The sequence below is a fragment of the Balaenoptera acutorostrata genome, chromosome 8 (assembly GCF_949987535.1).
Source record: "Balaenoptera acutorostrata chromosome 8, mBalAcu1.1, whole genome shotgun sequence".
Lineage (NCBI taxonomy): Eukaryota > Metazoa > Chordata > Mammalia > Artiodactyla > Balaenopteridae > Balaenoptera > Balaenoptera acutorostrata.
Window position 1 is genome coordinate 14160766 of NC_080071.1, and position 23921 is coordinate 14184686.

Sequence of the window (23921 nt, forward strand, 5' to 3'; positions counted from 1 at the left end):
AGCCCTCGAACAGAAGCAAAGACCCAACACAGCCAAAAATAAATAAATAAATAAATAAAAAATTAAAAACAACAATTGGTTATGAAGAACCTAGGGGCAGGACAGGAATAAAGACACAGATGTAGAGAATGGACCTGAGGACATGGGGAGGGAGAAGGGTAAGCTGGGACGAAGTGAGAGAGTAGCATGGACATATATACACTACCAAATGTAAAATAGATAGCTAGTGGGAAGCAGCCGCATAGCACAGGGAGATCAGCTGGGTGCTTTGTGTCCACCTAGGGGGGTGGGATAGGGAGGGTGGGAGGGAGATGCAAGAGGGAGGGGATATGGGGATATATGTATACGTATAGCTGATTCACTTTGTTATACAGCAGAAACTAACACACCATTGTAAAGCAATTATACTTCAATAAAGATGGTAAAAAAAACATATTGATGACCACTAGGACAGGACATACTACACTTATTATTCTGGCTCAACTATATCTAGTTCTTCTCATTTTTACAAGACAGAATTTTCTAGCCCCCTTATATTTTCTTTCTTTTCTTTTTTTCTTTTTTTTTGACACACCGCATGGCATCTGGGATCTTAGTTCCCCGACCAGAGACCCGACCCATGCCCCCTGCTGTGGAAGCGAGGAGTCCTAACCATTGGAGTGCCAGGGAATTTCCTAGCCCCTTTATGTTTCAGTGAGGCCATATGACTATTTCTGGGCAATGAGATGTGAGAGGAAATGGCACAGGTCACTTCTGGGTCACAGCATTTAATTGCTGGTACAAGACTCTCCAGATTTCACTTTTCCCCACCTGCATGATTCTGGAAGCATGTCTCAAGATGGGGTCTGAAGTGATAAAGACAGAGTCCCTTACCAACTTTTGTTGGACATTCAGCATGAGCGAGAATTAAACTTTTATTTTACTAGGTCTCCAAGATTTGGGAGGTTGTGCTATCACAGCATAACCCAGTCTCTCCTGACTGATAAATCTACAAACAGCAAAAGGAACTTGTAATTCCACATTATCTGTCTTTCCTGACTTATATAATGACAAAGTCTTTTCACACATTAATAAGTGGAGATAGCTCATCCTGGACACATAGTTGAAGGCTTCCTACCATAACATGCAATACGTTAAATAGTCAATACAGTATCTTTTGGTATATTTTAAAGAAAACTTTCCTCCTGTAAAATCTGTAAAACTCTGGACATAAGCAGGAGAGCCAGTGCTTGATTTCTGAGTTTTCGTCAGATCATACACAGGTGGAATGGTGAAAGGAACCCAAAGAAAAAGCATAATTTTCTAGGATAAGTAACATTGATCAAAACCATTGTGAAAATTTTAAATTAAATGAAATTATCTATTTTACTGCCTGAGGAAGGCCCCCAAAAGGAACAAAAGTGACTGCTTCCAACTTTGTCCTAAATATTAGGAAAAAATTATTTCTAATTGGCAGTCTGCCACAGACTAAATATAACACCCTCTGTGCTAGTGAGACTGTACCAATCGAAATTAAATGAGGTTCTTTAAATTTTTCTTCTTAATATATTTTTTAAATTAATTTATTATTTTTGGCTGCGTTGGGTCTTCGTTGCTGCATGCGGGCTTTCTCTAGTTGCAGTGAGCGGGAGCTACTCTTTGGTACAGTGCACAGGCTTCTTATTGCGATGGCTTGTCTTTGTTGAGGAGCATAGGCTCTAGGCGTGCGGTGGGCTTCAGTAGATGTGGCTCACAGGCTGAAAGGCGCAGGCTCAGTACTTGTGGCCCACAGGCCCAGCTGCTCCGCGGCATGTGGGATCCTCCCGGCCCAGGGCTCGAACCCGTGTCCCCTGCACCGGCAGGCAGATTCCCAACCACTGCGCCACCAGGGAAGCCCCATAGGCAACATTTCTTATTCCAAAGAGAAACGTGAGAGTAATGAGTATTTCTGATGGTAGTATAACAACTTGAAAACCTAAAAATAAAATATCAGAAGCAAAACCAAGCCTTTTTTCTTTTTAGCTTTTCCCTTTATTTTAGATGGCAGGCAGCATTGGATAGGTCTAGGTTTAGAATCTTTTCTAAAAGCATTTCATTTCTGCCAGCATTTTAATATGAATTTAATTCTGCTGTTGGCTCAGACCGTGACAGAATGAGCCAACATGGCAGGCGGACAATTGGATCACTTATGGTTCATTTCAATGGACATGGCACCCAGACACAAAATTTATGAACAAAACTGTTTTAATATAGTTATTGCATTTGTAAACATGCAGCACAGGTGGAAACAAAGAATTCAAAAACAGAAATATATTTTGTATCTAAGAATAAACAAACACTAAAGAATTAAATTTTTCATTTTTTTAAGGAAAAGGATATTCATTTTTGTCAAGCATTAACAGTGATTTGGGTTCAAAAGCTCTAATTTTCATATGATTCCATGAGTCTATTCTTCAAAGTATGCTATGTAAGGTTGCCCAAGGGAACACTTGACTACCTCGACTTCTCCACCTCCATTCTTCTCCCGTTGAAAGTGAATGTTAATAAAATCCTCTACAGTTTCTTCATCTGTTATCTGAAGGTCTTCCAGTCCAGTCAGAAGCACTGTCTTCTTAGATACTCCTGAAAATACCTAAGAAGCAAAATAAAAAGATAAACAGAAAATTTTCCAAGCGCTTTGAATTACAAAACTTTACATTTATAAGCTCTGCTTAATATTTTGGATGTTATCTTGAGAGAGACAACGGGCCTCAGGAAGATTTTCAAGCAAGAGAATATCAGAGTCGGATCTGAGTTTCAGAAAGATAACTCTGGTGGCATTGTGACAAATAGAGGAAAGGAGGGCAACTCTATGGACAGAGAGACCAGTTAGAGAGGTAGTGAGAGGTGGAAGTGACAAGATCAAGTAACCAAATGAATGCTGTAGGGAAAGCGAAAGCAAGAGTTAGGCATGAGTTCTAGCTTTCAGGATGGTAGGCTAGGTTAATTAATAAGATTCAAACGGAAACAGAATCACAACTTTTTATTTTTTGTGGGGTGGGGCTGGGCAGTAAGTTTCCAAAATTAAAGAAAAGAGAGGACTTTACCTGAAACTTTCTCAGGTATGTTTCTGTGTACGGAGAAACAGTAACTCTCTGGCAGTTTTGATTTATATAAAGAGGATAGTCTTTTGTTTTCAAAATCTTGTCAGCAACTAGAAGTAAATTTTTAAAAATTATTTTCTCCTTTATATTAAACATTTTTAACCAAAGTTAAAACCTCCTTCAAACAGAATGTCAGAGTAAACAGTGGCTTGAGCGATTAATTTTTAAGAAACTCTACAGTCCACTTTAAAGAATTCACAGTACATAATTTTGAAAAACATAAGACCAAATGATAATGAGATTTAAACAGCTCCATCTGTCTTAAACTATCAGTCAATCAATGCACAGTGAGCTGCAATGTCCTCAGATAGACCTACCTTGAGCTACATAAAATGTGATAACCATTTGCAAAAAGTAACCCAGCCATTCTAACAAAACCCAGTGTTTCCCAATCTCTCAAGAAGTACACATGCAAATTACGATTAGAATACTCTCTTTCTCTCTCTCTTTCTGTGTGTGTATATATATATATATATATAAATATATATATATACACACATACATATATATAGCAAATCACTATATTATTATTATATATATAAAATTACTTAATTGTCCTGTAACTAATACATGACATTCAATAAACCTGTATAATGATGTTAATCAAAGGTGGAGGGGTGCTGAATGTTATCTAAAAAAAATGAAGGCAAATAACAAAAATTCATCAATTTTCTCCAACACAAAAAATAACCAGATTTATTTTTAGCAGCTTTTCTCTCCTAGAGGGAAAAAAGGTAATGTGTCAAGATTGCATAGAGTTTAACAGAAACAGTTCTTAAGCGTATCCAATCACTTTTTTTCTCCTCTCACCAGTCCACCTTGAATTAGCAATATAGTACAGTGGTTAAGAGTGTAGATCTTTGCTGGCAAGGATGTGGAGAAACTGGAACCCTGGTACATTGCTGGTAGGAATGTAAAGGTGTAGCCACTGTGGAAAACAGTATGGCGGTTCCTCAAGCATTAAACGTAGAATTACCATATTATCCAGCAATTCCAGAAGGATCTGGAAAGACATTCACCTAACCATAACTAGCTACATAGCAGGAGAAAGGGAAGTTTGGAAATTTAAGGAAATGTCTCAATTTTTATTAAATTAATGTTGTTCTCTATTATTTCAATTTTCTTTAAAAAGCATGTATTACTTTATTATGAAAAAACTTAAATCAGTCAATGGTTTTTAATTGTATATTTGGATTTCTATCATATGTGCAAACCCAGGAGAAGCCCTACGAACTAGATTAACTAGAGGAACAGATTTTTACATTGAGAATCATTTGAACATATTAACAAAAGAACTTGGAGAATCTTCTATTTTTCATTATAAGAATATAAACCTCCCTAAGATGATTTGGTAAAAGTCTGTTCTATTACCCCCTTTTCTTCCTGGAATCGATTACCTCCACCTGAGATCCTTGTCAATCATAATAAGTGAGATGAAGAGACAGTTTTATATATATATATTTTCAGAATGTTTCTCTGCCACACACCCACCATGTGATCTTCGGTAAGCTGCTTACCTTGAGTACGCCTTAGTTTCCTCATCAATAAAATGAGTGTAACACCTACATCCAGAGCTGTGCTATGGATCTGAGCAGATATATGTATAAAACACCAAAGACTCCATGCCTGGCACGTGATAGGAATGCACTAAGATGTAGGTACTTGTTATCTGTAATCCTATCATTCTCAGTAGCACTCAGGGAAATCATTTTCAGGACTCTACCATTTCATAAGGTTAAAAAAAAATCCCCTGTTATTATGCTGTCTAATAAATTCCAGATAAAAGCAGTAGAAAGGGATACTTTCAGACATGGCAGGACGTAATTTAAAGGCTAGACCACTGTTTTAACTCTCAGGGCGGGAATACCTCCACTTTCCACAAACGTGACGACGGCGCTCCGGGACTGCTTGTCGTACGCCACGCAGTCCACTTCTCCGCCTCCGTTGCGGGACTTACAAAAACTCAGTTCTAGCTTGTCTCTCATCTGACTTTCAGGCAGTTCATCAGGAATGTCAGTAACGTGGATCTTCATTTTAGACACTTCTACGTGAACCTGGGAAATCGTTTCACGTTCAGAAATATGGATGAGAAAAGTGTCCGTGTTTAACGGAATTCTGAAACGCTTTAATCACCGTGTTACCTGGAATCTGACTCCTGAGTTTAATGGAACCGGGCTGGCCATCACCTTCACATTTACATCCTGTATCTGCACATGATGGTGCCCCATTCTGATCACATTTTGGGCAACTGCAAGATAATTTGGGAAGTATTAATTTCCAATATTTCAATACATTTTTACATGTTTGGTTTAACAACAAATAATCCTGAATATTTAAAATTTTCTTTAATTTTAAGGGATCTAATTTTTACATTTTTCTTAGGATTTCAAAGTGGTGATGGTCTTGCCACCATAGTAGGATATATTAATGTCAAAATACATCAGCAAAAAATTACAATGTAGAAATTCTCATCAAGTTCTAGGTTCATCTCTTAAGAGATTGAGCCTGATGATCCTTCAGAAATTCATATATTACTTCAGAACAGCCACACACCCTTCCTTTCCACTGTTGACAGAATTATCAGAGAATTCCCTTAGTACATTAAAGTTCAGCCAGAAATTTCTTCCATGTTGAGTAAGCTGGGAAAACTTTTTAGGTCAGTGTCATTCTGACAATTAATCTTATTTATCATTTGTCACTCCTCCTTAATATGTTACAAGCAACAAAGAAATAAATATTTGTTCTTGTCTCTGTCTTTCCCCAGGATTACATATTAAAGACCACAGAGACTTGAATACCAAAGGGTGAGTCTTTTTTTTTTTTTTTTTTGGTCATATTTAATGAAGAATTCTACTTTCCTTAAAATGCTCTTGAGATCATTCATTAAAAAGTCGATAGTCTTGATATACTGATCACAAAACTATCTAGTCTAATTTAGCCATGCAAATGGGAAAGGCTTAGTAATATAATTATGCCAAAAATCATTAGCAATCCAATAGCAACTACATGACAGTTTAAAATGAATGTGTGGGGGATTCCCTAGTGGCCCAGTGGTTAGGACTCGGTGCTCTCAGTGCTGTGGGCCTGGGTTTCAATCCCTAGTCGGGGAACTAAGACGTGGCCAAAAATAAATAAATAAATAAGAATAATAAAAAACCAAAATAAAATGCATGTGGGTATGTGTTTATTTTTAATTGTGCGACATAAGAGTTTATAACCCTTCAGTTGTTGATATTTGGAGCTGCTTACTCTAATGTCATAAAGACTAGAGACAAATTAGTCCCGGTCTTATAAACCTCACATGTGTTTATAACAACCAGATAGCACACCACAGCTGGAGGAAGAGAGAAACAGGGCTAGAAAACAGGGCGTTGTCATGTGGGAATTCAGACTCATTGTACCATGATATGGCTCTATAACTTGAATTACAGCTTTGTTGTTGTTGTTATTGACAACAGGCAACAAATAACAGAGATTATCAACTGTAAGTAATACTTAGATGATGACCTTTCCCTCCCAATCCCCACCCCTCCCCCACACCCCAAACCTCCAACATCTGGTGATCTGACACAGCTGAGAGGGCCTACTTGTGTTTCAACTTCTGTGACTCTGTCAAAAGCCAACTCCTGTTTAATTGTGTAGAAACCCAAAGTTGTCCAGAAGAGCAGGACCTCAGAGCCATGCCAAGGGTGGAAGCAGTGATGCAGCTGTTTCTGAAGAAAATCCTGTTCCCAGCATCCCCAGGTAATTCCTATGCAGAATCCTTGCTTCCCAAATCCTCACTTCCATCCTTCAGTTATATCCCAATTACCACTGCCAACTGCCAACTGCCAACAGGGCTCTTGGCCTCCCCCTTCACCCTCAGCTGCAGGGGTGGACCCAGGGAGGACAAAGCATATGTGCATATAGTGACCTGCCAGAATGTCTTTCTATTTATTTTCAGGCTATAGTAACAAACCAGGCGTCAAGGAGACATGAGTTATAATCATAGATTCCCAGAATCTGAACACTGGAAGGACTTGTGAAGACCATCTGACCCCATCCATAACTTAATCTAACTTGGAAAATATGAGAACAAAAAGCCCAGATGGTGGCCTGCTCAGAGGAATGTTGGTCCAGTAGAAAGTACAAGGGTGGGCTTCCCTGGTGGCGCAGTGGCTGAGAATCTGCCTGCTAATGCAGGGGACACGGGTTCGAGCCCTGGTCTGGGAAGATCCCACATGGCGCGGAGCAACTGGGCCCGTGAGCCACAATTACTGAGCCTGTGTGTCTGGAGCCTGTGCTCCGCAACAAGAGAGGCCACGATAGAGAGAGGCCCGTGCACCGCGATGAAGAGTGGCCCCCGCTCGCCGCAACTAGAGAAAGCCCTCGCACAGAAACGAAGACCCAACACAGCCAAAAATAAATATAAAAATAAATAAATAAATAAAAGATTACTATTTAAAAAAAAAAAAAAAAAAAAAGAAAGTACAAGGGTACTTGAGGTTTGGCTCTCAGCTCTGCAATTTATCACCTGTACGGACCTTGAGCAAGTTCCTTATCTTAGGTAAGCTTCTGTTTCTCTAGCTGAAAAATTCCTAACATGTAGCAATAATGACAGCTAACATTTATTAAGTGTTTATTACGTATCAGACACTGTGCTAAGTATTTTTCAACATTTCTCATTTAATACTCAAAGCAACCCCCTGAGGTAGGTACTGCCACAAAACCTGTCATAAAAAATTGAGATTTATAAAGAACCCAACCAAATTACACTTCTAGAAAGGGGCACAGCTGGCACTCAAAGCCAGATTCTCCTCATTAAGGTGCCCCCAGATCTCAAGAGGGTCCCACAGCACGGCAGACTTGGCAAACATCAGGTCCCACCCCCAAATCTCTGACTCCAGGGCTCTTGCCATTCACAGGTCTTGTGCACTTAGGTAAATCACTTAAACACCTGCGAATCTGTTTTCTTAGTTATAAAATGTAAATACTAACTCTCTATCTTATTTCTTTCATGGATTCATGTGAGTATACAATGAGATAATGTCTATGAGAACTCTCCGAGAATGGTGTAGAGCTTTAAAACCTTGAAACATTATCACTAGTATTATCATTTGCAGGTAGCAGCTGCAGTAGAAAGGCATTGGTATTGGACATCACAACACCTGGGCTTGAGTCCCAGCGTTGTCACGTTCTGAATGAGTGATCATGTTCAAGTCACTCAATGTCTCAGAGTCAGTTTTCTCATCTGTAAAATGGGGATAATCATACCTACCTCAGGGTGTCACTATGAGGATGAGATGAAATGATAAATGTAAAAATTGTAAAGCAATGGCCAAATATCTACAAAAACTCTTTGAAAGTCCCAGTGCTTTCCAAAGGTAACATGGTCAAATTTTTGAACATGAGTCATACCTTCTTCTTTTTCAAAGGTGATAAGTGCTTGTCCTTTTTGTAGCTCATAAGGGACTTTTGAGCTCACTTGACACGAATAGGAGATATTTGAAAACTGGCTGTCACTCTCAGGATTCTCTACAGCTGTGAACTTTATCTTTGTTTCGGGAATATCCTCGTTAATCTAATTCAAACAGAAATGTTTGATTAAAATCAAGACAAGAAATAACTTAAGTTCTTCCAATGATAATGTGATTTGATCATCCAATAATTCACTCTCCACTGACTTCAGAGCCCCACGGAATACTGAGCATGGTCTTATTTAATATCTTTAGTAATTGCTTCTTCCCAGGGAAGTACTCAGTAATGTAGTCAGATGCTGATCCTTTAATATTATTTCACAGATGAAATTGTAAATATATAATCTCTCACTTTTTCTAAGTGTTTAAACTGGTCAATATTGTGTGGTGTTTGAGTCTAAAGCCTACATCATTCCTGTAGAAAAATACCCTTTAAACAACTGTGCCAATAATAGGCTATCTCACAAAGAAATCATTGCACAGTATATTTACCCTCACTGCAAAGAGGTATGAAATAGAGTCAGGTGTATACTATGGTTATTTTGATGGCAAACTCAGATAACTTCATCCAAAAAGAAAGACTCCTGAATTCAATGACTTAAAATTTATCAAATTTAAATTCCCCCTTCCTCAACACCTGCCCATCAACTTTTTAACCATTACCACAACTTAGGTTTATAAAAATGTGAAGGGACACTACCAGCAAGATCTGTAATCTGGAGGATAAAGTTAAGGGGTTATACTTAGCTGCTTAAAATCAGTGGGATGAACAGTCAGTACAACCACACATAAATGCACAAATGAATCGTGTGTTTGCATTTCTATTTCCCATGGTTATTTTACATGTTGCAAGAAAAGGTGTTATCGCAAAGAGATTAGAAATATCAAGTGAGTCATTTGATCTAATCTGACATTTATTCTACATGTAACTTTGGTAGAATTTCTGATTACCATAACTCTGATTTCAAAACGATCTGCAGTGTCTTGAGAAAAGGCAGAGTGTTTCCCAATAATGTAGAAACATCCAGTATACCCTGAGAAGTCAAGAGCTTTCCGGAGTGAGAGTGAGAATGCCTGCTTCTAGTCCTGAGTACACCGCGGCAGGGAGCAATTCACTTATGCTCTCTAGACCCCAGTTTCAGTCCTCTGTGAAGTGAATCAACTGAGCTGGCTGGGTTCCCAAGGCCCTTTGAGTTGTAGGACTAAATGATTCTGGCTCCAGCCTGAGAAGTATCCAGAATCTTAACAGAGACTTCTCTAAATCTCACAAACACCGGAAACTTCACTTCCTGATATTCAACATCCTATCCCCCATTTCAGAAACAAAAAGTGACAATGCTTTAAGCATTTAAATTGTTTAAAGTATTTTTTTAACAACCTGGGTTGTTATGAATAAAAAAGGAGTGAAAGCTATGTCTAACTCAAACACAGGAGAAATTAAGAAAGAATTTAAATGGTGAAGATACTCATCCAATTTTTTTTTAACTGTGAAACTCACTTAAATTACTTGGATGAGGAGAACAATAAAAGAACTTGTTGAGAAGACCAAGAATTTGATCCAAAAGTGATTGATAATGACCACCATTTTGGGGTAGTTTTGGATTAACATATACATGAATATTAAAACATGTATTAGCATAAGTGTGCAGCAAGATGAAATTCTACAGTGATCACACACCTGTGACCAGCACCCAGATTAATAATCAGAACAAGACCAACACCCCAGAAGCCCTCTTGGGTACCCTTCCAGTTCCTACCTGCCTCTAAGAGTAACCACCATACTAACTTCTAACATCGTGCTTTCGTGCTCTATTTCAATGGAAGCATATGGTGTGTGTGCCCTCTTTCTCCTTTTCTGGCTCAGTACTGTTTATAAAATTCATCGATGTTATTGCATACAGTTGTAGCCTGTTCATTCTCATTGTTGTGTAGCAGTGCATTGTGTGAATACACCCTAATTTATTAATTCATCCTACTGCTCTCAGTTTGGGGCTGTTGCAAACAGTGGTGCCAGGGATGACCATAATGTTTTAGAAATGAATTCTGTACCGATAAATTGCTTTTCCTGAAAAATGGGGTCTGTGAAAAATGAGATACATAAAATAATAAAAGAAGTACCTGGGAGTTCCTGGTTGTCGCTTGCAACTCAGCTTCAAGCTTTTGGATCTCCTCCTTTAACTGAGTATTTTCCTTTTCAATTTCACTAATTAATTTCTAAAAATAAAAAGGAAATAAAATAACACCCAAAATTTAAACAGTCCTGACCTCATTTTTCTTTTCTTTTCTTAGTATTTATTTATTTTGGCTGCACAAGGTCTTAGTTGCGGCACGCGAGATCTTTGTTGCAGCATGTGGGATCTTTAGTTGCGGCGTGTGGGCTTCTTAGTTGTGGCATGTGGACTTCTTAGTTGTGCATGCCTGTGGGAGCTAGTTCCCCGACCAGGGATGGAACCCGGGTCCCCTGCATTGGGAGCGTGGAGTCTTACCCACTAGACCACCAGGGAAGTCCCAGCCCCGACCTCATTTTTCTAATTAATTAAAGAAGCAAAATTTCTCTCACTTTGAACAAGGCAAAGAAAGACATTAGACAGTCTCAGAATAAATATGATCACGTGAATAATACCTTTGTCAAATGTTTTACATCATCACCTGTCGACTTTCTTACCACTGCCAAGGATTATTATCTCCATTATACAAAAAAGGAAACCACCTTTCACACTAAACCAAAGTCACAGAAATGTTTATAGTAGAGCAAGGATTGATACCCCTATCTTCTGGATCCTAGTTCAGTGCTCTGTCAATTCCTTCCTAACTATTTGTGACTCCAATATGACTTCTAAATTGCACCATAACTGTGGACATATGTTACTCTGGGGCAATTAAAAAATTTTTTTTTCTGTGATTCCCACCGTATAGCTGCCTTGACATGCCAGACAGATGGCCTTGAGTAAGTGGTTTAACTACCTGAGCCTCCATTCCCTCTTAGGTCTAATTGGATAATTGCTAACGAAGCTCTTAACTTCTAGGTGCAAATCAAAGAAATGAGAGAGGAAGTGAAAAAGCAGCTAACATTGTAAGCTGTGTAAGAGAAAGAAAAGAAATACGATTCTTCTTGTCAGTCTTGAATAATAGAGGTAAAAAACCCCTGAAAACCCTAATATTCTTCCACATTCACTATAATGTTGGACAAAGACATACGAAACATGCCTCACTGCAAAACTAATAGATGTAAGTTAATCTTTAATAGTACTCAGTAATTTTTCCTTTTTACCTGGTTTTGTTCATCTTTCATAAATTCTTCAGCTGGCCCATACTCCTTAAGAACTTGTTTTTTGTTATCTTCATCAGTTGCCATGGTTCCCTAATTATTATAAAAAATAAATACTTTAAAAATAGTACAAACACACAAATTCAAGAAGAAAAAATAACTTTTACCCTCTTACGGAAGAAACATCTCTTCTTTGCTATATGTTTTTTCCTATCACCGAAGTCTTTATTATCATGTGGATTATATCCAAAGTCTCTATTTCAAATAACTTTCACATCTATAAACATATAAAAAGGTTCTAAAAATCCTTTGCTTTTCAACACCGTAAGAGAAAATAATAGGTATTAACATTCCTTTGTAGTTCTCATTTCAATCATAATATGATGCTCCATTTTAAAAGACTATTATTTTGGTCTTCTAGACTTTTTCAAAGGTTTTTATTTAAATATTTAATTCTCCCTATTATACTCCCCAAATGGAATGGAGTAAAAAGACCTCCAAACACCGTTCCTCTATGCGTACAGGGGTTTTCACAAACCCTCCCGAGTTCATACACTTGGACAGGAAAAAAACTTCATCTTTATTTCTAATAACCTCTGATTGAAACTTAGCATTCTCTTCAAATATGAATATAGGCAACAAGCCACATAGTATTTGCAGCCCCTGTGACAAAAGTCACCAAGACGGTACAGATATTTTCATAAAATATTTTAACTTTTCCAGATATCCTGAAACATTGCTTGTGTTTAACCCTGCTTCAAAATTATGATAGTTATTAAACTCACGACTAGGTCTTATAATAAACTGTAATATATTGATATATATTACTATATTAAATATTTGCTTTTTAAATAACCTGATAATCATATTTCAATATAATTTGTTTCCTTTATAATTCTATGTATTTTGTTTTATACAACTTAAAAACTTTTTTATTTTGAGAAAGGCCCACAAGCTTTTTCAGACTGGCACCAAAAAAGTTAAGAAACCTTGCCTGCATATTAATTTACTAAGATGGAGTTGTCCCAGATCAAATATGACACAAGGATTATCACAACAGTTTTTATTGTTTTAGAAGCACATTAAATAATGTGTCTGTTAACACAATCTTCCAAGATTTCAAGTGGCTAAATTCTCACTATTCCTATAGAAGAAACAGAAAAGACATGTATTCTTCTTTAAAAATAAAATAGAAGACTAGCAAAAAATTAGTCATGGCTTAGTTTACTCAGTGTGAACACAAGCAGTGTCCAAAAAAAGGGGTCATATGGTAGTTCTACTTTTAACTTCGTGAGGATCCTCCATACTGTTCTCCATGGCGGCTGCACCAATTTACATTCCCACCAACAGTGCACAGGGGTTCCCTTTTCTCCACACCCTCTCCAGTATTTGTTACCTCTTGTCTTTTTCATGATGCCCATTCTAATAAATGTGAAGTGGTATCTCATTGGGGTTTTATTTTTTTTGTTCTCCTTTTTTTTTTTTTTTAAACATCTCTCATTGGGGTTTTAATTTACATTTCACTAGTGATTAGTGATGTTGAGCACCTTTTCATGTACCTGTTGACCTTTTGTACATCTTTGGAGAAATGTCTATTTAAGTCCTTTGCCCATTTTTTAATTGAGTTATTTGTTTTTTTGGTATTGAGTTTTATGAGTTCTTTATATATTTTGGATATTAAAGCCTTATCAGATATATGGTTTGGAAATGTTTTTTTCTATTCCATAGGTTGTCTTTTCACTTTGTTTATGGTTTCTTTTGCTGCACAGAAGCTTTATAGTTTGATATGATCCAGCAATTTCATCTCTGGGAATATATCCAAAGGAAAAGAAAACACTAACTTGAAAAGATATCTGTACCCCCTGATCATTGCAGCTTTATTTACAATAGCCATGACATGGAAATAACCTAAGTGTCCATCAATGGATGAATGAATGGATAAAGAAATTGTGGTATATATATTGTGGTATATACAATGTGATATTATTCAGCCATAAAAAATGAAGAAATTTTACCATTTGCAACAACATGGATGGACGTTGAAGGCATTATGCTAAGTGAAATCAGGCAGACAGAAAAAGACAAATACTGTATGATCTCACATGTGGAATCTTAAAAAAAAACAAAAAATAACTCATAGAAAAAAAGATCACATTTGTGGTTACCAGAGGCAGAGGGTAGAGGGAGGGGGAATTGGAGGGAGGTGGTCAAAGGTACAAACTTCCAGTTATAAGATAAATAAGTAGTAGGGAGGTAATGTGCAACATGATGACTATAGCTAACACTGCTATGATATATAGGGAAGTTGTTGAGAATAAATCCTAAGAGTTCTTATCACAAGGAGAATTTTTTTTTCTTTTTTTCCGCTCTTTTCTTTTTATTGTATCTATATGACAAGATGGATGTTAGCTGAACCTATTATGGTAATTATTTCATAATATGTGTGAGTCAAACCATCATGCTGCAAACTTGTACAGTGGCGTATGTCAATTATTTCTCAATAAAACCAGAAAAAAAGAAGGGGTCATCTAGCACCCAGACCTTGGTTTCCAATCTATTCTCCAATAAAAGGAACTAGGGTTCCTTTGAGCAATGGCTGATTCTACCTTTGGGGCAGGAAATATACAAGATGAGCCTGGAGCTCCCAGTGGGCAAAGGTACATAAACACAATTTATCAAGTAATTAAATATATGGAGGATAACAGGAGTCAGGTTTTTCATTGTCAGAGAACGTGATTATAAATATGCAAAGGGAGAAAAATAGAATGAATGCTATGAATTGGAACTGGAGATATCAGCATAATCTCATGATTTCTGATAGATTGATAGAGAAGTACAGAAATTTAAATACAGATATAAGTGTGTGAATGTGTGATATTCCCCAGTTCTGTCTGCTAAAAGGGCCTGGAAACAAAGACAATAGCAGTGGGCACATCTAGCACCCAGAATTTAGTTTCCAGTACCATTCTCAGCTACTAGGAACCAAGGCTATTCAGAGAAATGGCTGCTTCTAGAAGTGGGACAGGAAAAGTACAAGACAAGCATCTTATGGTGCCAGAAAGCAAGAAATGCTCAAAGAATGATGAGGATATGTCACAAGAACATAGAGTCCACCTTGATGAGGCTCTCACTGGACAAATCTGGGAATCAATTAAGCACGGAAATAAATAATGACAGTAATAATTAAATCCACTGAGCAAAACAGAGAACTATGAGTCGGTAAACATAGCTAGCTAGCTAGGTAGATAGATAGATAGATAAATTGATATTCTTGTGAGGAAAGGACCATTTAATTAGTTTCAAAATACTTACTCACAAGTACTGCAAACCAAAATCCAGTGCAGTCTCAATCATTTAGGTGTTCTGAGCACTTACCAGTCCTGGCACTGACAAGCCCTTGAAGGAGATCAACAACTTCAATGGGGATAAATATCATTTTGCCCTTTTGCATTGAACATGTCAAGCTGACCTACAAGAATATAAGCACTGTAAGGGCTATGATTTTTGTTTTGTTCTTTAAAGTATGCTCTAGTTCATCCAGAACGCTACCCTAACAGTACCCGAAAGAGTGCCAGGGATATAGTCTATACTCAAGAAATGATTGGTTTTTTTGTTTGTTTTTTGGGGGGTTTTTTTGTTGTTTTTTTATATTATTATTTATTTTATTATTATTATTATTTTTGGCTGTGTTAGGTCTTCGTTTCTGTGCGAGGGCTTTCTCTAGTTGCAGGAAGCGGGGGCCACTCTTCATCGTGGTGCGCGGGCCTCTCACTATCGTGGCGTCTCTTGTTGCGGAGCACAGGCTCCAGACGCGCAGGCTCAGTAGTTGTGGCTCACAGGCCTAGTTGCTCCATGGCATGTGGGATCTTCCCAGACCAGGGCTCGAACCCGTGTCCCCTGCATTAGCAGGCAGGTTCTCAACCACTGCGCCACCAGGGAAGCCCATGATTGTTTTTAATTGAGTTAAAATTTCCTTACACTGAACAACCTGTTATTGCACTTCATATAAGTGGAATCATTTGGTATGTACCCTTTCATATGTGCTAGAGTTTTAAGCTCAACATGTTTTGGAGTTTTGTCCATGTTATTGCATGTATTAGTAGTTTGTTCCTTTTTATTGCTGAGTAGTATTCCATGCATGGATAGCCTACAAGTTGTTTATCCATTCTCTCGTGGGTGGCTATTTGGTTATTTCTGGTTTGGGGCTATTATGAATAAAGCTTCTCAAAACAAAACAAACAAAAGAAATACTTCTCCACAAAACACTAATTTCAAAGGGGAAAAGAATAACTTTACAGTGAAGAAGCCAGGCAGACAACACCATAATGAAGTAATCAAAGTAAATAATGAGATACATCAAAATCATCTGAAATATGATAGGCACACCAAGAACACAGCATGACTCCTATGATAGTCCTGCCAAAGATGCATGAGCCGAATCTAAACAAGAGGAAACATGAGATAAACTGGCCTGTTCTCTTCAAAAGTGTCAAGTTCATGAAAGCCAAGGAAAGACTGAGAAACTGTCCCAGGCAGGAGATTAAAGAGACATCACAACTAAACACAATGCATAATTCTGAACTGGGTCCTTTTGTTATAGGATATTATAGGGACAACTGGCAAAATTCAAATTAGATCCAAGGATTAGATGGCATAATGTATCAATTTTAATTTTTCTGATTTTAATCACTGTATTGTAGTTACACAGAGAACACCTTTTTTGTAGGAAATAAATACTCAAGAATTCCAGGGTAATTGGTCATGAAACCTACTCTCCAATAAAAAAGACAATTTTTACTTGCAGATTTTCTGTAAGTTTGAGGAGTTTAAAAATAAAAAAGGTATATATAAGTAGCTCTTTATTGCGTTAACAACTGCAGAGTCCTTATAACGGTATTCATCCCAGGTCTTACACAATCTAACCCCAACTAGTCTTATTTAGACAACTCCTGGACCAAGTCCCTTAACCACACTGAACACTCTAAGGGTTTCTCTTCTCCCTCCTGTCCCTCAATGTCACATCCTTCCTCCCCTCCCAACCTTAACCTCTACCTAATGAAACCCTACTGTTCAACATCCATCCCAAATTCCCCTCCAAGTTCTTGAAGCCTTGTCTGATTCCCCCAAATGATTTTACTTCTCCCACTATTATCTCTTTTGGGGAGCTTTATTTGTGTACCTGTGTCATTTTCCATGACTAGATGGTCATGACCTTCTAGGCCAGGGACCACGTCCATTCTTCCTTGTATCCATTCAGAGCACAATACACATTCACACACTGAAAACACTCAATATTTATAGAATTGTGCAGTATCTTGACTGAGGTATTTATTCAGCTCAAGACATCCCAGGCATGTGAAGTTCTCTTATTACATTTCCAGAAAGCAGAACCTGCAACATTATATAACTGTTTTTTTAGTCTATATTCTTAATATAGACTAAGAATAATAATAAAGTCTTGTAATAAAGGCTCTCAATAATATATTTAACTCATATGAATGGTCTACTACATAATATTCCCAGGACTTCTTACAGCATATCTAGTATCTGGATACTTTCCCTCTTTGCATAAATGGGATGTACAGTAATAGCTTTCCTTTTATACAGTCAAATGGTAGGCAGAATAATGGTCCCCTTAAAGATGCCCATATGCTAACCCTCAGAATCTGTGAATATGTTAGGTCACACTGCAAAGAAGAATTAAAGCTGTAGAATGAATTAAGGTTGCTAATCAGTTGACTTTAAAATATAAAGATCTTGGACTTCCTTGGTGGTGCGGTGGTTAAGAATCTGCCTGCCAATGCAGGGGAACCGGGTTCGATCCCTGGTCCGGGAAGACCCCACATGCCGTGGAGCAACTAAGCCCCTGCACCACAACTACTGAGCCAGTGTGCCGCAACTACTGAGCCTATGTGCTGCAACTACTGAAGCCTGCGTGCCTAGAGCCCGTGCTCCGCAAAGAGTAGCTCCTGCTCGCCACAACTAGAGAAAGCCCGCATGCAGCGACAAAGACCCAACACAGTCAAAAAAATATATACATATATATAAATACAAAGATCTTCCTGGATTATTGGTGGGGAAATAATGTAATCACCAGGGTCCCTCTTCAAAGTGAAAGAGGAAGGCAGAAGAGTAGAATCAGAGTAAGATGTGACAACAGAAGAATAGTCAGAGAAATGCAACATTGCTGGCTTTGAGGATGCAGAAAGGGCACCACTGAGCCAAAGAAGGTGAGTAGTCTACAGAAGCTGGAAAAGACGAGAAAACAGGTTCACCACATTAGCCTCGGGAAAGGAAGGCAGCCCTGAAGACACCTTGATTTTAGCCCAGTGACGCCCAATTGGACTTCTAACCTGCAGAATTTTAAGATAATAAACTTGTGGCTTTTAAGCCACTAAGTCTGTGGTGATTTGTTATGGCAGCGAATGAAAAAACCGGTACAAATCACCTACACCCATTCACTACCTATTTCCCTTAATATACTCACATCACCGTGGTGCCCCGCCTGATAGAAGCAAATCTTCCCATATGCATGCTTGGCGTCAAAAAGAAAGGAAATGAGAAGAAAGGAAAAAGGAGGTGGTGATGCACAAAGTTGTTTTTTGTTTTGTTTTGTTTTTGTTTTTTAAACTTCTGCTTGTTGTATAGATATGGAAACATCGCATTCTCTTTTGGATGTCTCTTTCAAGAAAACCCCTGCATATTCTGAAAAGTGAGGCACGACTGCCAAAACCTGCGCCTGCCAAGAGAGTAAATGTCCTGAAGGAATCTGTTTTCCTAACAACTATCTCCAGAGACACTACAAGAACAGTGGGGAAACACAAACCATTTTAAGTTTCAATTTCCGAAATGAAGCAAAGCAAAGGAGACAGGGTCAGAGGCCGGGACGGCACAGAGAAGGCCCCGCGGGGCGGGACAGGCGCGTCCCCTCGGCGGCTGTGTGGTCCCCGCGACCCCGGCAGCGGGCAGCGCAGGGGCGCGGCGCTGGGGCTCTGCGCCCCGCCCCCGTCCGCCCCCGGCTCTCCGCCGGGCGTCTCCCCGCGGGAGGTCCCGAGTCCCGCGGAACCTGCCTCGTCGCCATCCACTGCCTCTCCAGCCCTGGACCACTAGGAGCGGGGATGGCAGGAGGGGAACGGGGCACCCACTCACCCGCCTCTGCCCGCCGAGCGCCGCGCCGCGCCGCGGTTCCCGGAAACCTCGCTGGGGGCGCGCAGGTGGAGCGTCCGCGGGAGTCGCTGGAACCTCCGGGCCCGCTGGCGCTGCCTTGTCCAGAAGCGGCTTGAGCCTTTTTCAAGTGGGTGTCCCCCAAATCAACAGTTTGGTTCCTTTAAAAAAAAGAAAGAATAAAAGGAGAAGAAAACTACTCAAATGATGATTTTCTTTAAATCTAGCCACTGCTCGAATACCAAACCTGGTGTCTCCAATGATTAGTCACTAACAAGTTACACCTATTTTCACTTTCGATTTTTAAAACGTGTTGGTTTTGGTTTTGTTTTGAGGGAATTTATTCCCAAAGTATTCCTTAAGTTTCCATAGACACTCATTTTAGGACATGCTTTAAAAACCACTCCTTTGTATGTGTATTACAGGATGTGTTTTTGGAAAAAGTGGATAGAAACCAAATAAAGCCAAAGTGGGAGTCTCTCATCAGATTGTAATGGTAACTCTCATTGTAATTTATTGGTCATTACAACCTTAATCTACAAATCTTTGCAGCCAGCACAAGGTCAACTTTTGTGTACAGGTATTTCTTTTGCAACTTCCCAGGAAGTTGGGAAAGCTGTGGTGTTCAGTTGGTTTCTATGACCCGTGTCTCTTGAAAGTTTTCTTATAATCTTTTGTTTTGTTGTGAAGCTTATAAATAAATACTTCACTGAGTGTGATCTTTTCCTTTGAAATGGAAAACATCTGGTTTACTTCAAAAATTGTATTGTTTCTGAATCCTACACAGAGAACCACCCCACAGCTGCACTGGCTGGTAAATAGAGGTCAGGGAGGAGATGTATCAAAATGACTCCCAGGCATAAATTCTAGTTTATAGTGCTGTATATTCATATATAACTGATATATAATCTGATAAAATGAAAGATTAACCAAAGTCAAATTCCTTTATATCAAGAATATTATATGCATTTTCAAATAAATTAATACATTGAGATATTTCCAAATGATGTAAATATCAGTAGGTTTTGATTGCATGCCACTCCTGAATTAAAAAGTGGTTTGCTCTGCAAAGGGAAAAAGAAATAAACATTTACAGGTGTATTAAATATTCACCTTTTCTATGTGAAAAAAAAAGAATATTGATGGCAATCAGTTTAAAGTGGCCTTTCTAAGTGAAAAAAATAAAGTGGTGCATAGACACTTGTACCCAGCAGCCCAGTCAAAATAGTACCAAAACTCTAATTGTGGCAGCCTGAGAATTACTTTTGGTCTCCCTTAAAATTTATTTTATTTTATTTATTTATTTAAATTTATTTATTTATTTATTTATTTTTTTTTTTAATGCATTTTTTTTTTTTTTTTTTATAGCTACTTTATTTATTTATTTATTTTTGGCTGTGTTGGGTCTTCGGTTCGTGCGAGGGCTTTCTCTAGTTGCGGCAAGTGGGGGCCACTCTTTATCGCGGTGCGGGGACCGCTCTTCATCGCGGTGCGCGGGCCTTTCACTATCGCGGCCCCTCCCGTTGCGGGGCACAGGCTCCAGACGCGCAGGCTCAGTAGTTGTGGCTCACGGGCCCAGCTGCTCCGTGGCATGTGGGATCTTCCCAGACCAGGGCTCGAACCCGTGTCCCCTGCACCAGCAGGCAGATTCTCAACCACTGCGCCACCAGGGAAGCCCTATTTATTTATTTATTTATTTAATTTATCTATTTTTGGCTGCGTTGGGTTAAAATTTTGTTTCTTTAAATTTTGTTTTTTATTTTATTATTTTATTTATTTATTTAAATTTATTTATTTATTTATTTAATTTATCTATTTTTTGGCTGCGTTGGGTCTTCGTTGCTGCACAAGGGCTTTCTCTAGTTGCAAGCGAGCAGGGGCTACTCTTCGTTGCAGTGCGCGTGCTTCTCATTGCGGTGACTTCTCTTGTTCCAGAGCAAGGGCTCTAGGTGCGTGGGCTTCGGTAGCTGTGGCACCCGGGCTTAGTTGCTCTTTGGCATGTGGGATCTTCCCGGACCAGGGCTCGAACCCGTGTCCCCTGCATTGGCAAGCGGATTCTTAACCACTGCGCCACCAGGGAAGGCCCTTTTATTTTATTTTTGGCTGCACTGCAAGGCTTGAGGGACCTTAGTTCCCTGGCCAGGGATTGAACCCTGGCCCATGGGAGTGAAAGCACTGAGTCCTAACCACTGGACCGGCAGGAAACTTCCATCCCTTATAGTTTTAGAGAACATGAACTCTAGAGGTTATTTAGTTCAAACCTCATTTCTTCTTTTATCTTATTTTTGTTTTTTATAAGAAGATACTAAGCAATAGGACCATGACCAGAACAGGACTCATCTAAGATTGACTCCAATCCTGTTAAAGGACAAAGGATACAGTTAGTAGGGAAGCCTTTGGGCCACCCACATGCTGAAGCTGAGCCACGTGTAACAGTCTGAACTCAAGTCAACTTCAGGTCCAGTACTCTGCAAAGCACAGGGGTTCCGAAGATGAATAGGCAGCTCCCAGATATATATATATATATATATTTTTTTTAATTTTATTTATTTTTGGCTGCGTTGGGTCTTTGTTGCTGCGCGGGCTCTCTCTAGTTGCGGCGAGCGGGGGCTACTCTTCATTGTGGTGCGCCGGCTTCTCATTGCGGTGGGTTCTCTTGTTGAGGAGCATGGGCTCTGGGTGTGTGGGCTTCAGTAGTTGTGGCGTATGGGCTCAATAGTTGTGGCTCGTGAGCTCTAGAGTGCAGGCTCAGTAGTTGTGGTGCATGGGCTTAGTTGCTCCGCAGCATGTGGGATCTTCCCGCACCAGGGCTCGAACCTGTGTCTGCTGCATTGGCAGGCGGATTCTTAACCACTGCACCACCAGGGAAGTCCCAGCTCCCAGATGTATTATTGTTAACAATCATAATTGCGAAGATCTACTGAGAACTCCTAGGCATTTTTTTTTTTTACAAGAGATAAATAGACTGACACCAAGCATTGTACATGGATGACCACAACAAAAGCAACAATGATTGCAATTCCCAAACATGAAACACACTTATACTATGTCATAATATTGACATTCAGTCCAGTAATCCTCCACTGTAACAGCTCCTTTACTTTGCAGTGAAAATTGATTTGTATATTCTTTTCCTCTGAGTCCTTGTGGGATTTTTTTTTTTTTAATTCAGACAGAAAGTCACAAAAATTATACTCATCCTCATCAGTTCACTCAGTCCCATGTAATTAATTTCTTTTTTTTCATCTTGATCTTTTGTTAGCACTTTTATGAGTTCATCAGTTTTTCATTAGAGTTCTGAAAATGCTTATTCATTCAGTTCAGCAGTACAGTCAGTTACCAGAAACCTGTACTTGTCAGAGTCTTTTCCATGAATTTCTTGAAGATGAAACCCTTTTATAGGAACATATTTGCAAAATCATCAGAGTACACCCAGAACTGTCTGTAAATGACAAAAGACTTAAAAATGACCATGGTTAAAGATTTGATGAAAGTTCATAATAATGCAGTTGACAAGAAAATTAGTTATTTCTGAGATATACATTTTAAAGTAATAACTAGGATTATTACTTATAACATTATACCAGAACATATAAGATTTTTAGACGTTTCCTGTAATGTCTGAAACATTTATATTAACATATTTCCATACATATTTCCATACAAATACAAATATAAGATTTTTAGAAATTTCATGTAATGTCTGAAACATTTATATTAACATATTTCCATACATATTTCCATACAAATACAAATATAAGATTTTTAGAAATTTCATGTAATGTCTGAAACATTTATATTAACATATTTCCATACATATTTCCATACAAATACAAATATAAGATTTTTAGAAATTTCATGTAATGTCTGAAACATTTATATTAACATATTTCCATACAAATAACCCAATGAAAGTTTAGTATTAGTTGTTTTGTTTGTTTTTTTATACTGCAGGTTCTTATTAGGCATCAGTTTTATACACATCAGTGTATACACGTCAATCCCAATCGCCCAATTCAGCACACCACCATCCCCACCTCATCGCAGTTTTCCCCCCTTGGTGTCCATATGTCCATTCTCTACATCTGTGTCTCAACTTCTGCCCTGCAAACTGGCTCATCTGTACCATTTTTCTAGGTTCCACATACATGCATTAATATACGATATTTGTTTTTCTCTTTCTGACTTACTTCACTCTGTATGACAGTCTCTAGATCCATCCACTTCTCAACAAATGACTCAATTTCGTTCCTTTTTATGGCTGAGTAATATTCCATTGTATATATGTACCACATCTTAACAATCATAATTGCGAAGATCTACTGAGAACTCCTAGGCATTTTATAAACCATTTTTGTTTTGCAAACAATGAGGTATTATCCTCATTTTGCAGATGAGGAAACTATGGCTTAAAGTGCTGATCCAAAACCAGGCAATTAACCCGTGATGACATTGATATCTTTCTCTACTCTCAACCATGAAGTCAGTCTCCACACTATGTTCTACAGGGCATGAAAAAAGAGGGAATTCTATGGGCAAGTATGATTAGGAAATGCTGCATACTGGATTCACACTTGGGAGATTCACAATGCACATCCGCATGTTGAGTTTTGAGAAGTATTGCAGGCAAAAATTATAGCATACATTTAAAAGTTTAACTTTATTTAATCTTGAATTTATCAAACTCATTTGACCACTAAAGCCTTTTTTTCAAGGAGCAGCTATTAAAATCTTGAAAAGTTTCTAGTGGGGCAATTTGAGTAATGCTTTACTAATGATGGGGTCCAGGACTTGCTTCCTCAAAATATGGCACCTTGGAATAGTGACTATTTTAAGTAGAAGGAGTTTGAGAAACAGTAGAAGCAAGACAGTCACTCTGACCATCCCCCCCACGACCATCCTTCTCTGAAA

At 38.6% G+C, this 23921-nt stretch overlaps 1 protein-coding gene across 2 annotated transcripts in view; it reads right to left on the bottom strand.

Annotated features, from left to right (window-relative positions):
• Window positions 1-2266: 2266 nt before the first annotated feature.
• Window positions 2267-23921, bottom strand: part of NMI (N-myc and STAT interactor) — a 125794-nt gene continuing 104139 nt past the window's right edge. The window contains exons 3-10 of one of the 2 annotated variants that reach the window (XM_057550768.1): window positions 18996-19171; window positions 11850-11939; window positions 10697-10792; window positions 8520-8682; window positions 5264-5370; window positions 4990-5176; window positions 3066-3172; window positions 2267-2611 (exon numbers count right to left, since the gene is read on the bottom strand). In XM_057550768.1, coding sequence (XP_057406751.1) covers window positions 2426-2611; window positions 3066-3172; window positions 4990-5176; window positions 5264-5370; window positions 8520-8682; window positions 10697-10792; window positions 11850-11933 — 930 coding nt within the window. In that variant the 5' untranslated portion in view covers window positions 11934-11939; window positions 18996-19171 and the 3' untranslated portion in view covers window positions 2267-2425. Of the gene's footprint in view, window positions 2612-3065; window positions 3173-4989; window positions 5177-5263; window positions 5371-8519; window positions 8683-10696; window positions 10793-11849; window positions 11940-18995; window positions 19253-23921 lie in introns of those variants that run through there. The other variant, XM_007183052.2, reaches the window with a different exon arrangement.